Source organism: Vicugna pacos, chromosome 2 (assembly GCF_048564905.1).
Source record: "Vicugna pacos chromosome 2, VicPac4, whole genome shotgun sequence".
NCBI classification, from domain to species: Eukaryota; Metazoa; Chordata; class Mammalia; order Artiodactyla; family Camelidae; genus Vicugna; species Vicugna pacos.
In genome coordinates this window covers 120,297,383-120,311,235 of record NC_132988.1, presented here as the reverse complement: position 1 = coordinate 120,311,235, position 13,853 = coordinate 120,297,383, and the positions used below count along the sequence as shown (strand labels likewise).

Here is a 13,853-nt window from a genome sequence, read left to right as displayed (position 1 = left end):
TGGTGCCGTCGCAGGTGCTCCTCGGACACGCAGCCAGGTTCCCGTTCGGCTTGTTTTCCATCTTGTTTTTCGTCTCCCTCCCTGAACCCTGATGTTTTTCCCCGTCCCATTCCTACTGGGCTTCTCACTTGCTTTTCTGCTTTGACGCAAGAGGTGGCAGAGGGACCTCTTCACCCTTGGCCTCCCGGCTTCTGACTGGAAGGCCCTCCCGTCCACCCAGGCAGCTCTTCCTCAGGGTGCAGGTGTGCGTGGGCTCCGCTGCACGCTCGCCCACTCCCGCACGAGCGCTCAGGCGTCGTGGTCGCTGTGAACGCACTCAGGGCCGTGGCACACGCGGGGTGCGGGGCGCAGGCTTTGCCGGTGGCGCGGCCTCGGAAGCCACACGTCTGAGCGCGGTCTTCCCGCAGCCTCCCCAGCGCGGTGCGTTGTCGGGCTCTGCCCCTGGGGCCCGCCTGCTGGGCGGCTGTCCTGTGGTTTCCCTTTGCATTTGTCTCTCATTACAGTGAGGTCATGTTTTTAAGGGCTGTTTCTGTATCTTTTTTGGTGAATTTTCTATTCTGTCATTTTCTCATTTTTTAATTGGGTTTTTGGTCCTTTTCCTTCCGTTTTCAAGAGTCCTTTGTAAATTGGGCTGTTAGCCTTTGACTGCATCGCATGCTGCAGGCACGTCCTCCCAGTTCCTGAGCTGTCTTCTGACTCGGTTTATGATGCTTTTTAGCTCTGCACAGACTTTAGTTTTTACTTCCACATAGCCAGTTCATTGATCTTTTATTGCCTCTGGATTTCAAATAGCTGTCGGAAAGCTTTACGCTAACATTAAGGTTTCTGAGGAATGTGCCCAAGTTTTCTTCCGTGTAAGCGTGGTTTCATTTTTTTCCACTTAACTCCTTGGTACGTTTTTCTGGAGTTCATTCTTGTGTATCATGTGATGCCTGAATGGTTTTATCCTTTTCCAAATGGTTGACCAGTTGTCCCAGCACCAGTTACTGAAAACCTCCCCTTGCCCTGGTGACTCATGGTGCCACCTCGTACTGCCCTAAACTTCCATTTTCCTCTGTGTGTTCACCTGCCTTCTCACACTGAGCTAGCTGCTCTCAGAGGCTCTGTGTGTGTTCATACTCCAGATGGACTCTGGTGTCAATGAGCCCAGCTCCCTGGAGAAAAAACAAACTTGTAGACATTGTTATTGGCATTGCACTGAATTTATAAATTAATTTAGGGACAGTTGATGTCTCTGTGATAGTCCTCCCCAAGAGTAAAGGGCATTTGTGCATTTGTTCAAGTCTACTTTATGGCTTTTAGGACATAGATTTTTCTCATAGATTTTTCACATTTCTTACTAAGCTTATTCCTAAGTATTTAATCTTCCTTGTTTTTAACTGTAAGTGTTCTCTGCCCCCACGCCCTCCACTCCTGGACTGTCCAGTGCAGGAGCCACAGTCGCCCGTCAGCCCTGAGCGACTGACATGTGGGTAGTCCAGATTGAGGGGTCTTGTGAGTGTAGACCTAGTATGAAAAAAAAGAATGTAAGAGATTTCAGTGTGATTTTTAATATTGATTACATGTTGAAATGATCGTCTTTTGGACATACGTAATTAAATAAAATACATATTACTAAAATTAATTTAACCTGTTTCTTCTTAATTTTATGAATGTGGCCACTAGAAAGTCTTAAATTATACTTTGGCTCACGTTGTAATTCCGCTGGATAGTGCCACTCTGATGGCTGTCTGTACGCGTGGAAGTGTTAGCTTCTGTGTTAACCTAGTATCTTCTGCCTTACTGAATTATTTCGTTGTCTGAGTCTTACTGTTGATTCTCGAGGGTTTTCCAGGTACTCTGTCGTCTCCTTGCAAATAGAAGGAGCTTTACTTCCACTTTTCCAATTTTTAAGCCTCTTAACGGTTTTCCTCTTGTTTAATGGTGTCATTCTTGAACTTAATAGGAAAGTCTGGTGTTTCTACGTTAAGGTAATTCTGGCTTCAGGGTAGGTTTATGTATTTTATTGTGTTAAGAATATATCCAACAATTCCTACTTTTCTTGAGTGTTACCAGGAATAGACACTGAATTTTGTCAAAGGTTTTCTAGCATCTCTGGAGAGTAAACATGGCTTTTCTTCTTAGCTCTATGATACATCGTAAAGAGTTAGGGAGGGTTTGTGTTTGTTTCTCACTCGCAGTGCTCTGGAGCGGTCCGCCCGCCCTGGGGACAACTAGCTCCCGTGGTATGAGGAAGCGCCCTGTGCAGCCCTCTGGGCCAGGGGCCTTTTGTGGGCTCGTTCCTTGATGATACTCTCTGTCTGTGGTTACTGGTCTGTTGAAGTACTTCTGTCTCTGATGAGGTTAATTTTGGTAAACTCTTTCTCGAGGAAATTACCCTTTCATCTAGATTCTCCACCATTTTTACATAGATGTCTGCAGAGTACATACTTCTAAAAAAAATTCCCTTTCAGTGGTTATTTTCCTCTTGTGATTTCTTATTTTGTATATTTGTGCTTTCTTCCTCCCTATTCTGTTTGATTCAGTTAGTTGCTAGTTTGTCTAGATCCAAACTGTTGATTCGTTAATTAGGTTTACTGTTTTTCTTCCTCTACCTCATTAATTTATGCTTTTATCTTTTTTCCCCTTGGTTTCTTTTGGGTTACTTCATTGTTTTTTCTAACTTTTTGATTAGGGAATTTATTTCATTTCTTTTCATTCCTCCATTTTTTATTGATCAAAGTGTTTAGCACTTTGAATTTTTCTCTGATAATTCCTTTAAGTATATCCCGTAGTGTCTCGTAATGTTTCCATTTGGTTCCTTTTTTAGAAATTCAGTAATTTCCATGTGGTTTTTTTCCCTTTCACCCTCTAGCTTAATCGGTGGCTTTTAGATTTCGAAGTAGGAGAGCCTTTTTTATGTTAATAATTTCTAGGATTTTTTACACTGTAATCAGAAGGTTTTTTTTTGTGATACTTCTGATTCGTGAGACTTCCTGATACTTTTGTGACTGCTCTGTGTGCGTCTGAGTTAAAAGTGCGTTTTCTCTGCTTGATGGCACAGCGCCGTTCCCTCCCTGGCTTAGTTATGACTTACACTTGGGGTTGGGGCTTCTGTAGCCTTGCTTGTTTTTTGTCCTCTTGAACTGTATTCTGTTACTTGTTATGAGTTTCTGTGTTTTCTTGCATCTCTTGTAGCCGTGCTTTATAGAGCCGGCTTCTCTGTGACTTGGTGCGCACTCCTGGCGCCGCCGTGCTGCATCGTGGCTCGCAACGTCCTTCCTGTTGTGCGTGTGCTCTCGGCTCGCCTTCCCGTGTCTGCGATGCTCATTGCTGCCGTTCTCTCCCGCGCTTTCTGTTTGCCTGGTGGGGCCGCTGTGTCCTCGTCCCCTCGTTTCTGAGTCACTTGGTTTTAGGCCATTCTTCGTGTTCAGCTTAGACACCTGAGTCCTGCCATGGGGACACAGTGACAGTCTGCAGGTGAGGCGGCCCGTCTCCACTGTTGGTCCGACTGTGTGGTCTCAGCCCTGGTGTTATTTTATAACTGCTAGGTGTGTTTTGTGTTTGCTGTTTCTTTTCCTACGTGATGTGTTTTCTTTGCTCTTTCATTTCTGAGCATCTTTGGTGTTTGGGACATTTGTGGTTTGGTGCCCACCCCCGCTTCCCTGCTCAGAACGAGGGCCTCTGACTCCACTTAGCGCTGGGTGACCGCCGAGCGCTGACCTCTCCTCTCTGCTCTCCCCTTCCTGACCCTTCGCTTCCCCCATCTCAGCTGCATTCTTTCTGCTTTCTCAGAACACACAGCATTCTTGAGTCTACCTGTGAATCCCTTGGGTGCTGGTGTCAGTCCTCCTGCACGGGGTTCCCAGTCACCCCCAGGCCCCTGTCCTCAGGGGGGGGTCAGGGCACAGTGTCCTCTGAGCTCTGGCAAAGCAGACTGTTCCCTGTGGTCGTAACAGTGAACAGACAGCCTGGCAGGGTCTGGAATCCTTAGGTCACACTTGCTTTTCACTCTGTCAATACAGGTTTTTGTGTAAAATGTCTGGTACTGAGTCTGGTTATAGTCCTGTCCTTTTTTTCTCTTAAGATTCTCAATACTGATTATCATCTCCAGGCAGTAAGCCGAGTATTAGAAATCGCTTTTCATGACGACATTTCCGGCAGACGTGCCTGCTCAGGGTTTGCTTTCTGGCTGAAGAGCCTTCTCTTCTGGAACCGCTGACGGCGACTGCTGGGTTGGCCTTTCAGGGACCTCACTTCCTGTCCATCTGTAAACCCTCCTGCCCCACCCACCCTTCCTCGTGCATCACTGTTTCCTTGACCGAGGCCTCATCCAGCGAGCCACCAACAGATGTCTGGGAGTAGGGGTCCGGGCGGGGAGTGGATCGGGCTGGGGACCGTGCTGTGAGGGTGACTCCTGGGGGCTGGAGTGGGCGGCCTGCAGGCCTGGACCCAGGAGCCTGGCAAGGAGACAGGGTCCCCCACTGGTGACGAGGAACTTGCCTGACAGGATGGAAGGTGTGACGCGGGAGTGAGGAGGGGTCAGGAGGGTGCTTTCTCGGCCACTGTCAGGAAAGGCGCGGTCCGATGCCTGGCCGCAGATGTACCGAGGAGGCGGCTTTGTGGACGGGCAGCTGGGAAGCAGGGCGGGGCGGCGGCGGAGGTTTGATGGTGCTGGTATCCAGGTGTGGTGGAAACCCCGGGGATACAGTGGAAGGAGGCCGGGGAGCTGGCGGAGGGGCTGGGGCAGGGGCAGCAGGACCTCAGGGGAAAGCTCCCCCGGTGGCTTTCTGCCAGCTGACAGGTGTGAAGGCTCTCCGCCCGGTGCTGGGAGTCCTCGACAGTGTTAGCGCCACGAGCAGGTCAGCGGCGCCTGAAGCACCCTGCTGTGCAGACGCCCAGGGAGGGGAGGAGAGGGGGCTTTACTTGCTATAGACTCAAAACACCACCCCGAGCCGAGGCAGGGACAGGGAAGGAGACCGGCATTTAACAGAGCGCTGTCGGGGTCTCGCTCGGCCTCGGGCGGAGCCGGGCACCGTGCGCGCCCCGCCAGCCCGCACCCCAGCCAGGTGTGCGCTATGGAGGCCCTGGCGCACGGGCTCGCCCAGGGCCCAGGAAGAGCAGGAGGGAGAAGTTGAAACCTCAGAGCTGCCGAGATTCTGGGGGACGGTCAGTAGTCCCCCTGCTCCAGCCTGTTTTCGAAGAGGGTTCCTCAGCTTCTGTGGCCACGCTTTCCAGTGGGAACAGCCTGGAAAGCTTTTTGATGAGGTCTGGGGTGTAGCTTGTGTAATCTGAGTGCCTGAGAGAGCCGCCTTCCTCCAGAGGCTGACATCGGGGCCTGGGCACAGCCCTTCCCTCCCTGGGCCCGCCTTCTGGGACACTTCCATTGACAGTCGTGTCCCCCCTTCCCCCCGCCCCACCCTCCAGCAGGGACTAAGACAGACAGCCTCTGCGTACACTGAGGTTCAGGAATCTTCTCGAGGGCTCTCCCGACGATTGATGGTGACCCCTTGGGACATCTGGGTGCCAGCAGGTGGGTCTCCTCTGCTCCGCACACAGGAGTCCACTAATTCCAGGTGACCTGGACGTTCACAAGCACGTGAGAGAGTCCTCCCTCCTTTGGCTGTTTGCAAAATCTCACGTTAGGAAGAATTCTTAGTTTGTGAAGATTCTGAAATTAAAAGCAAATGATCTGTCGTGGTGAGCTGGCCGGGTGCTGTGGTGACTGACTTGCCTCTCTTCTTTCATCTTACAGATGATGTCTTTCTGCCTAAAGACATCGACCTGGACAGCGTGGATATGGATGAGACGGAGCGGGAGGTGGAGTATTTCAAAAGGTAAACGTCAGGAGGGTGTGTCTGAAGCAAAGATGGTCTCGTGGTTACCGTAGGTCACCCTCCCGTGGCACTGCCTCTTGTCTCGGGCAGAAGTCTTGTCACTGGCCACGCAGCCCGGTCACTGTGAGGCATCCTGGCACGTCCACCCACACGCCGAGCGCGCGCACACCAGCCTTCTCCCCTCCCCCGCCCCACTCACTTCTCTCCACCGAGCGTGTCAGGACCGCTGCGCCGCAGCCGGCGGGCGTCAGCTTGTCTCCGTGTTTGCTGGTGTTGGGACACAGTGATGCGGTGTGATTTTAAGGAGGGACGTGACATTTTAGATAATTTGCTCAGTTTTCCTGATAAGCAGACTTCATTTATGCTTATTCAGTAATATTTTATCTACTGTGTGAAAAACGGCAAGAAAATTTTACTTTAAAGTCCTTGTTCTTTCTTAGGAAGTACTTTAACCTCTTTGTTTCAAACCACACACACACACGCTCACGAAAGAAGCAGTTTGCAGTACAAAGAAGCCATGATTCAGACCTGAAATACAAAATTCTAAATGTTTCTGGAAATTATATGTCTTGTGTGTGTGTGTGTGTTTTAATCTTAGCAGGTAAGGCATTTGCTGAAGTTAAGCATCCATTCACAATAGAAACTCCTAACTAGGACAAGAAGGGCCCCTTCCTGACATGACCATAAACGCAGTGAATGTCACACTTAGTGACGAGGCGCTGAAAGCTGTCCGATGAAAAAATAACAACACTGAGGATGGCCATTGTCGCAGCCTCTGTGTGTGAAGACAGAGAAAGAAAGAAAGGGGTGAGGCATAGAGTGAAGCAGTGGAACTGTCACTCTCAGGTGCCATGAATCTGTTTGTACAAAGTCCAAAAGAATCAACAGGTGAATTACTTGACTTACAAAGATGGCTTGCGCTGAAGCTGTGCCCTGGGGGGCAGGGGACAGACGAGGGGCTGTTCTTGGTTGCGGGCCAGGCTTCGGGGGACACTTCCCCCGGTAGGCCTGTAGGACTCGCGCACTTAAAGATCACGCGTGATCTTATCAACGAAGAAATGAAAAATATACTTATTGAAATCAAGACCTCGGTAGATGGATGAAAAACAGATTAGATGCTGCTGAAGAGGGAGTTAGTGACCTGGAAGCTGCATCCAAGTGGCACACCCAGAATGCACCGACACATCAGGGAAATAGAAATGTGCGGGAGGGGCTCGGGGGCGCGGAGTAGTGGCTGCACGCGACGGAGCCCCCGTCTTCGGGAGCGTGGAGAGAGAAGACCTTGCCTGAGGGTTTAGCAGGACTAATGGGAAATACAAGTCTGCAAGTTAAAAAGCACAGCATATAAACAAGCAGAGATCCGTTCCTAGACCTAGCATGTGAAAGCAGAGGCCACGAGCGGTACTCACAGGCCGAGAGAAGACTGTCTGTAATTATGTGACCCTCAAAACCGCTTTTCCCCAGAGCAGAGGAAAACGGCAGGAGCTTGCTACGGAGAGACCTGTATAAAAGGAAGCATCTAAAATTACACTTCAGGAGAAAGAAAACTGATCTCAGAAGGGCAGCCTGATAGACAGGAAGGAATGAGAAGCCGCCTGACAAATCCAGGTAGATACAACCGTGCCTTCTGTGAAGCAGGATAATAACCATGTCCGACTGACGCTGCGTTGGGGAGAACCCCAGTGCTGAACAGTAGCGACGCCTAAGTCGGGCATGAGACGGTCAGAGCTGAGCGTCCCCGGGCCCTCTTATTGCTCAGGTAGTTAACGTTCTGACGGAAGCTAAACGGGCATGACACAACTGCAAGAGCAAGTATTAAGAAGAGGAAGTAGGGTGTACGAATTGCTAATCAGTAGAAGGAAAAAACTCAAAAAGAGAAAAAAAATAAATGTACAGAAAGTACAATGAACAAATTTTAAAAAGATGGCAGACAAGTCCCGTTGTACGAGTGACCATCACGGGCAGTGAGTGGGCAGAAATGAAAGCGGCTTGTCAGGTCATGCCGAGGTCTGTACCGTGCGCCTGCGTGTGTGCACCCTGCTCACGGGCACACGGCCCAGCCGCAGCGGAAGAAGGGCGGGCGCGAGGGGGCCGCAGAGGGGGCTGGGGCGGCCGTGTCACTTTCGGACCAGTGCGCTCCAGCACGAGGGCGGGTGACGGCTGCTTCGTCACGATAAACGGCTCAATTTGTCAGGAAGAACAGACATTTTAAGCATAAGTACTTAATGAAATAGCCCCCACATACGAGAAGCAGAACTATTTGGGCCGCACAGAGACACAGACAGACCCGCCCTCCTGGGGGGGGGCCTCGGGGTCTGCTCTGTCGCGCCCGGGCAGCCTGGCATCCGTGAGCACATGGGGGCAAGCCGGCACGGCTGGCGGGCTTCCCCTCGTGGGCGCAGACGGAGCTGCGTCCGAGAGGCAGACAGTTGTGTCCTTAAGCACATGGGGAGTGTCCACGGGTTGAGGGGGGCACATGACATGGGGCTTGGAAATGTCAGAGAACGGTGTGTAATTGTGTTCTCTGACCTCAGCACACTGAAGTTAGGTATTTACAATAAGTACGTTATAAAATCCCTAAATGTTTGGAAATCTAAAATTATTTAAATTTAATTTAAATTAACTCATAGGTCAAGTAAGAAGCCACAGTGGACATTTTAGAATTTTACAGAACTGAAAGAGCACGAAGACGTTGCCTTGAGAACCGCGGCGTGCAGGGACGTTTGCTCTTGCGCGCGCTTCCCCGAGGCCTTAGACGTGCGAGTTAGGTTTTAGAAACCTGAAACTTGCCGAATTAAGGACTTCACTTGAGAAATTAGGAAAACAGCAACAGAATAAACTCAGGGAAAGTGAAACAAAAGAGAATGCATAAAGCAGAGGGAAACGGAACTGAAGGTCAGCGGCGCCAGCGTTTGACTCTTTGGAAACAGTAACTAAATACGTAAAAGCCTCTGCAAGGCTGATCAAGAAAAACAGGAAAACCCACCAAAAACTCCACGACTAGATGTAAGAAGAAACAGGATGTCGGTGATTATCAGAGTCGGACGATGGCTCTGGTGGTTTTACCATAATCTGCTTTTGTGTGTGTGTTTGAAATTTTCCGCAATAAAAAGGGGTTTCTTTGATTCTGGGAATACGTGAGTGAAAAGGAAGATGTAACTGTGGAGACTGCAGAGCGAGAGCACCGGGAACAAGTTTACAATTAATTTCAAAACCTAAATAAAAATACAGAATTAACCCAATTTAAAAATAGCCTGAAAGGTTCAGCAAAATTAATTAAACGAAAAAGCTAAAGCAGTAGTTATGTCTTCCCCACGGGAGAACTCCGTTCCGACGGCTGCAGAGAATCCTCCCGGCTGCGGGCTGCTCGGTCATGCAGATGCCGCCAGGGGCTGGGAACCAGACAGCCGGCACCGCAGGGCACGCGCCTCCTCGTCCTATGAGAGAAGTAAAATTTTGATACGAAGATCTCCCAGAAACAATACCAGGAAAAACGGAAAGTGACAGACTTGTTTTCACTCATGAACGTTAGATGCAAAAGTCATCAAGAAGATACTCAATTTCCAAATCCAACAGTGTAATGAAAGCGTATTACAAAACTGGTTCATCCCAGGACTGAACGCACGGAGTAGCGGATACTAGGACATGCACATGTTACTTGCACACTCATATATTAAAGAAGAGCCAGGTGATCATTTCAGTGGGCTCAGAAAAAAAAGTCTTTGCTAAGATCTTACCACCCATTTATAATTTATAAAAACAAAAAGAGTGAAAAAGAAATGATAAACTAGCAATAGAAGGAAATATCTTTAAAAAGGAATTTACTGAAAAAGAAAGAAATCTACACGAAATGTTTTCCAAAACGGGAAAGATGTGGAAGCACGCACAGAACAAAGACACCCTGTGGCCGCCTCTGCTCAGCCCTGAGCGTGGTTCCCCACAGGCGCGGGAGGCGCGGCAAGGAGTTGATGTCACAAGGGCTGGGAAGGGGATGACTGTCTTAACGGGGAGTCGCAGAAGCACGCCCAGGACAGTCTAGCAGGAGCCTGGCTGTGGGACAGGGGTGCAGAAGTGACTTGTTTTTCTCTACACCATCAATAATTCAAGAATGCAGTTTAAATGAGGCTAGCAATTAGAACAGTGCCAGAATCTGTGCAGTGTCTGTGGGCGAGTCTAACAGGAGTTGCACGGGACTTGTGCCCAGAAGACGGGGAACTTCACGGAGGAGCGTTGAGGACCCGGGCACAGCGCGTCTGTCTGTCTGCTCATTCATGGGACGTGTTAGAATCACTCCACTGTCAGGTTTCCCGGGATGTATCCGAGATTTAAAACCCGAGGAGGGTTTTGTGGACCTTCACACAGTGTTTCTGAAACATGCTGGGATGGGTACATTGTGACACAGTCGTACGTGGGCTGTTACAGCAACAGAAGGGAACAAACCAGAGCATTGTGTGACACAACTCCGTGCATCTTACAAACTGGACGTTGAGAGCACACAAGGGTGTACATGATACCCTATTTGTAGGAAGTTAAAATTAGGCAGAACTAAAGTCCACTGTTCAGCATACCTGCCACTCAGCACAGCAGCACCGCCCCGGGGGGCCTGTCCAGGAGGAGTGAGCGTGCACCCGCACAGACTTGTCCCCGCGTGTTCCTGGAAGTCTCATGCGTAGCCCCAGGCTGGGAGCAGCCCAGACGTCCACAGGGAAGAACAGCCCGCCCGCCAGCGCGCCCCCGCCCGAGGCCAGCGGGGCCCCACGCAGGAGGCCGGACCTGCCGGTGCAGGATTGCAGATGTCACAGACTCCTCCACGGTGACGGACAACAGGCCGGTGCTGGCCCAGGGCCGGGCGGCAGGGCGGCCTGGGGGCTGTGGGGGTTGAGGGGGTGCTGTGGCTCTGAGGTGACAATTTCCTGGATGCGTGGGCTTGTCGGCACCCCGGGCTCCACACTGACTGCAGGTCCTTGCACATAAATTCGGCCTCACTAGAGCCTGTTTCAGGAGACGAAGTGCACGGTTCAGGGCGCACACGAAGGTGTTAAGATTGTAAGAAAACCAAGGGGAACAGTCGATGTGGAAGGCAGAGCCGTTGATGGCTTCGAGGTGAGGAGAGCTGTGGCGAGGGCGGCAGGCGGGGCCCACAGCTCGGCCTGGTGGCCACGGCACGTGTTCTGCAGTGAGTCTCTGTTTCACACTCGGTTCTTTCACGTCCCGCTGTGTGTGTCGCATTTGCCAAAAAAGAAGGGAATTGTAAAGGACCACTGATGCTCTCCTAGGAGAAGAGGAGGAGCGGGGCAGGCTCCTCTCCTGCCCGTGGGCAGGCACGTTGGTCCTGGCGCCCAGGGAGACCTGTGTGTGCCCGGGAGGTGGCCGGGCAGGTGCTGGGGAGGTGCCGGCGGGTGGGTGGACGGAGCTGGGAGGGTGCTGCCTCTGTGAGGAAAACTGAAGTCGGATCCCCGCCCATCCCTCCCCCAGAGGTCCGCTTCAGATGGGTTCAGGTTCTGTGTCCAGAGCTTACCTTATAACTTGGGGTACAGGTGAATGAGTGTCTTCTGGACCTCAGAGCAGGGGAAGATGTCTCTAAGGAGATATCAACCATCAAATAAAAGATTGGTAAACTGAACACGTTAAAGTCAATAATTTGCTTTAAGGAAGTGGGAAGGCAGTACTTGCCACACGTCACGAAGGACTGGTGCAGAGGACCGCTCAGGGAAGACCGATCTGATGCCAAGCGGCCCGACGACACCATGGCCGCCCCGGGGAGCGGGTGGCCCCCTGACCGGGGCGGCCCTCAGCCCGCCTCACCGCCTGTGAGCGCATCGTCCACTTGTCTGTCCGCTCGGGGCAGCGTGTCCTTACAACCGCGAAAGTGAACAGACTGTAGTCGCGTGGGGGGGTTGCACAAACTCAGTGTTGAGTGAAAGAAGCAATGCGAAAAAACACGGTGCAAAGTCAGCGCAGGTTATCGTCGGGGGCACCTGTGGGAGTCGTGAAACTACAAAGACCAGTGGGGGCTGGTTCTCCCGAGGGCTGGGGCAGCAGCCACCTCCCGGGCTGGCAGTGTGCGTGTCCTGACCTGGGGGCGGTCGCCCAGGCTTTTGCGTGTTCTGGACATGTGTACGTCCGTGTGCGTGACATAGTCCCCAGTTGACAACACAGAGGCCTGCCAGGAGGTAGTGTCCAGAGAGGAGCCGGGGGGTGGGGGGGACACCAGCCAGGTCATGCTGGGCTCTGGTGCCCTGTGCTGCAGGAAGCTGGTGCGAGGCTTGCTCCGGGTCAGCCCGGAGCACTTCCCAGAGCGGCTGGGAGCAGGGCGCGGACGAGGACCCCGGGCATCCAGCTGCTGTGAAGAGCAAGGGGTCCGGGCACATGCAGCAGCGGACACCGCTGGGAGGCTGTCGCCAGAGTTGAGGGGAGACGGTAGACACAGAGGTGGGAGCTTCCAGAAGTTTTACAGGGTAACATCACGAGGACTTGGGGCTTGACCAGCTGTGGTCAGGGAAGGAATCTGGGCTCTGCGACACGGCGCAGCCCTTCCCTGGGGGGCAGCATGGCGGGGGCTTCCTCTGCCCGGACAGAGCCCATCAGGCAAGCCGCACCACCGATTGTGGTGAAATGATTTAGCCACAGTTTAAGCAAAAACACTTCATTTTACCTGCTGGACAAGTGACAACAGTACCGTTTTCAGGTTTAATTCCTGCTACCCAAGGTAGTGCTTGAAGGGTGAGAACTTGAGGAATTGTGCAAAGGAAAGACAATGTTCTTCGCTTCATCTGACACAGAAATTGGCCTCCACTGCCTGGGAAGCACGCTCAGCACGTTTGCTCCGGAGCCGGGCGGGGGGCATGTGGCTGCTTCTCGCCCTGAAAGTGCTTGTTTCAAGTCACCTCACCGGTGACCCTGAGGACAGACGAGGGGAGGCCGGGGTCTCCGGGGCCCGGGGGGTAGGGTGGTGGCCGCCGGCAGAGCCCAGCTTCGACCCCAGCTTCCAATTCTCAGATGGGCTCGTGGGAAGCTTCCTTCAGCCCTTCCCTGAAGCTCAGGGTGACTGACGGGCACAAAGCCCCAGAGGATGTCCAGGGTGCCGGCCGGGGCCCGTCCCCGCCCTGAAGTGCCCTGTGCTCTCGGCCCTCCCCACTGCAGCCCGCGGCCAGGTGTTGGGGGGCCAGGCGGGCTCCTCGCGTGACTGTCGGGCTTCTTGTCTCCCCAGGTTCTGTTTGGACTCCGCCAGGCAGACCCGGCAGAGGCTCTCCATCAACTGGTCCAATTTCAGCTTGAAGAAAGCCACCTTTGCTGCGCACTGAACTAGGACGGCCTGGAGAGGGACGCGCAGGCGGGCGGCCAGGCCGGGGGCCGCCGCCCCGAGCACCGCCCCGCCCGAGAACTTGCTGCTCGCCCGTCCTCGCTCTGTGTGTGTGGTCTGAGTGAGCCGCCGACCCGAGCCCTGTGCCGTCGGATTGGAACCGCAGCTCCGCCAGCCCTTCCACCTCCGCGGCCTCGGAGGCAGGCCGGGGCCCTGGACGAGTTGCGTCACCACGCAGCCCCGTCGCCTCTGCATCTCGCCCTGGCCCGCCGTCCATCCCCGCGGGGACGTCGCGCGCTCAGCTCTCTGGGCCGCGCGTCTCACCCGAGGCGGCCGGGGGCAGGGCTCTCGCTCCTCCACGACCTACTGTTTGAGTGTACACGTCACACTGTCCGTGTCCGACCCCCGACTCGTAGCCAGCTGTGCAAGACCCCTGCAGATGAGAAGGTCCAGAAGCCAAGCCACCAGTGCTCACACCGTCAAGTCTGTTAGAGCGCGTACGACTGTACTAACACGGAGGCCTGCCTGGCTACTTTTTTAACATATTGTTAAGTAATATTAAAATCATGTCTTTCTTTTTGAAAGATGGAATACATTAGTACAAGCAGCAGACCTCGTCTGGTTGCTTTCTGCTGGGGGCGCCGGGGAGTGTGGCAGGAAGGGGGCGGGCGGGCGGGCTGGTGGCTGTGCCCCCAAGGGGAACCCGGGCCACCAGCCCCGGAGCATCCCCGGGT

The 13,853-nt window shown here is 52.9% G+C and overlaps 1 protein-coding gene across 2 annotated transcripts in view; it reads left to right on the top strand.

The window, feature by feature from the left end:
• The window catches only part of FAM193A (family with sequence similarity 193 member A), a 137,263-nt gene extending 123,534 nt beyond the window's left edge, over window positions 1-13,729 (top strand). For both annotated transcript variants that reach the window (XM_072947097.1, XM_031685356.2), the window contains 2 exons: window positions 5,735-5,816; window positions 13,027-13,729. In XM_072947097.1, coding sequence (XP_072803198.1) covers window positions 5,735-5,816; window positions 13,027-13,120 — 176 coding nt within the window. In that variant the 3' untranslated portion in view covers window positions 13,121-13,729. The remainder of the gene's footprint in view (window positions 1-5,734; window positions 5,817-13,026) is intronic.
• The last annotated feature ends 124 nt before the right edge of the window (window positions 13,730-13,853 follow it).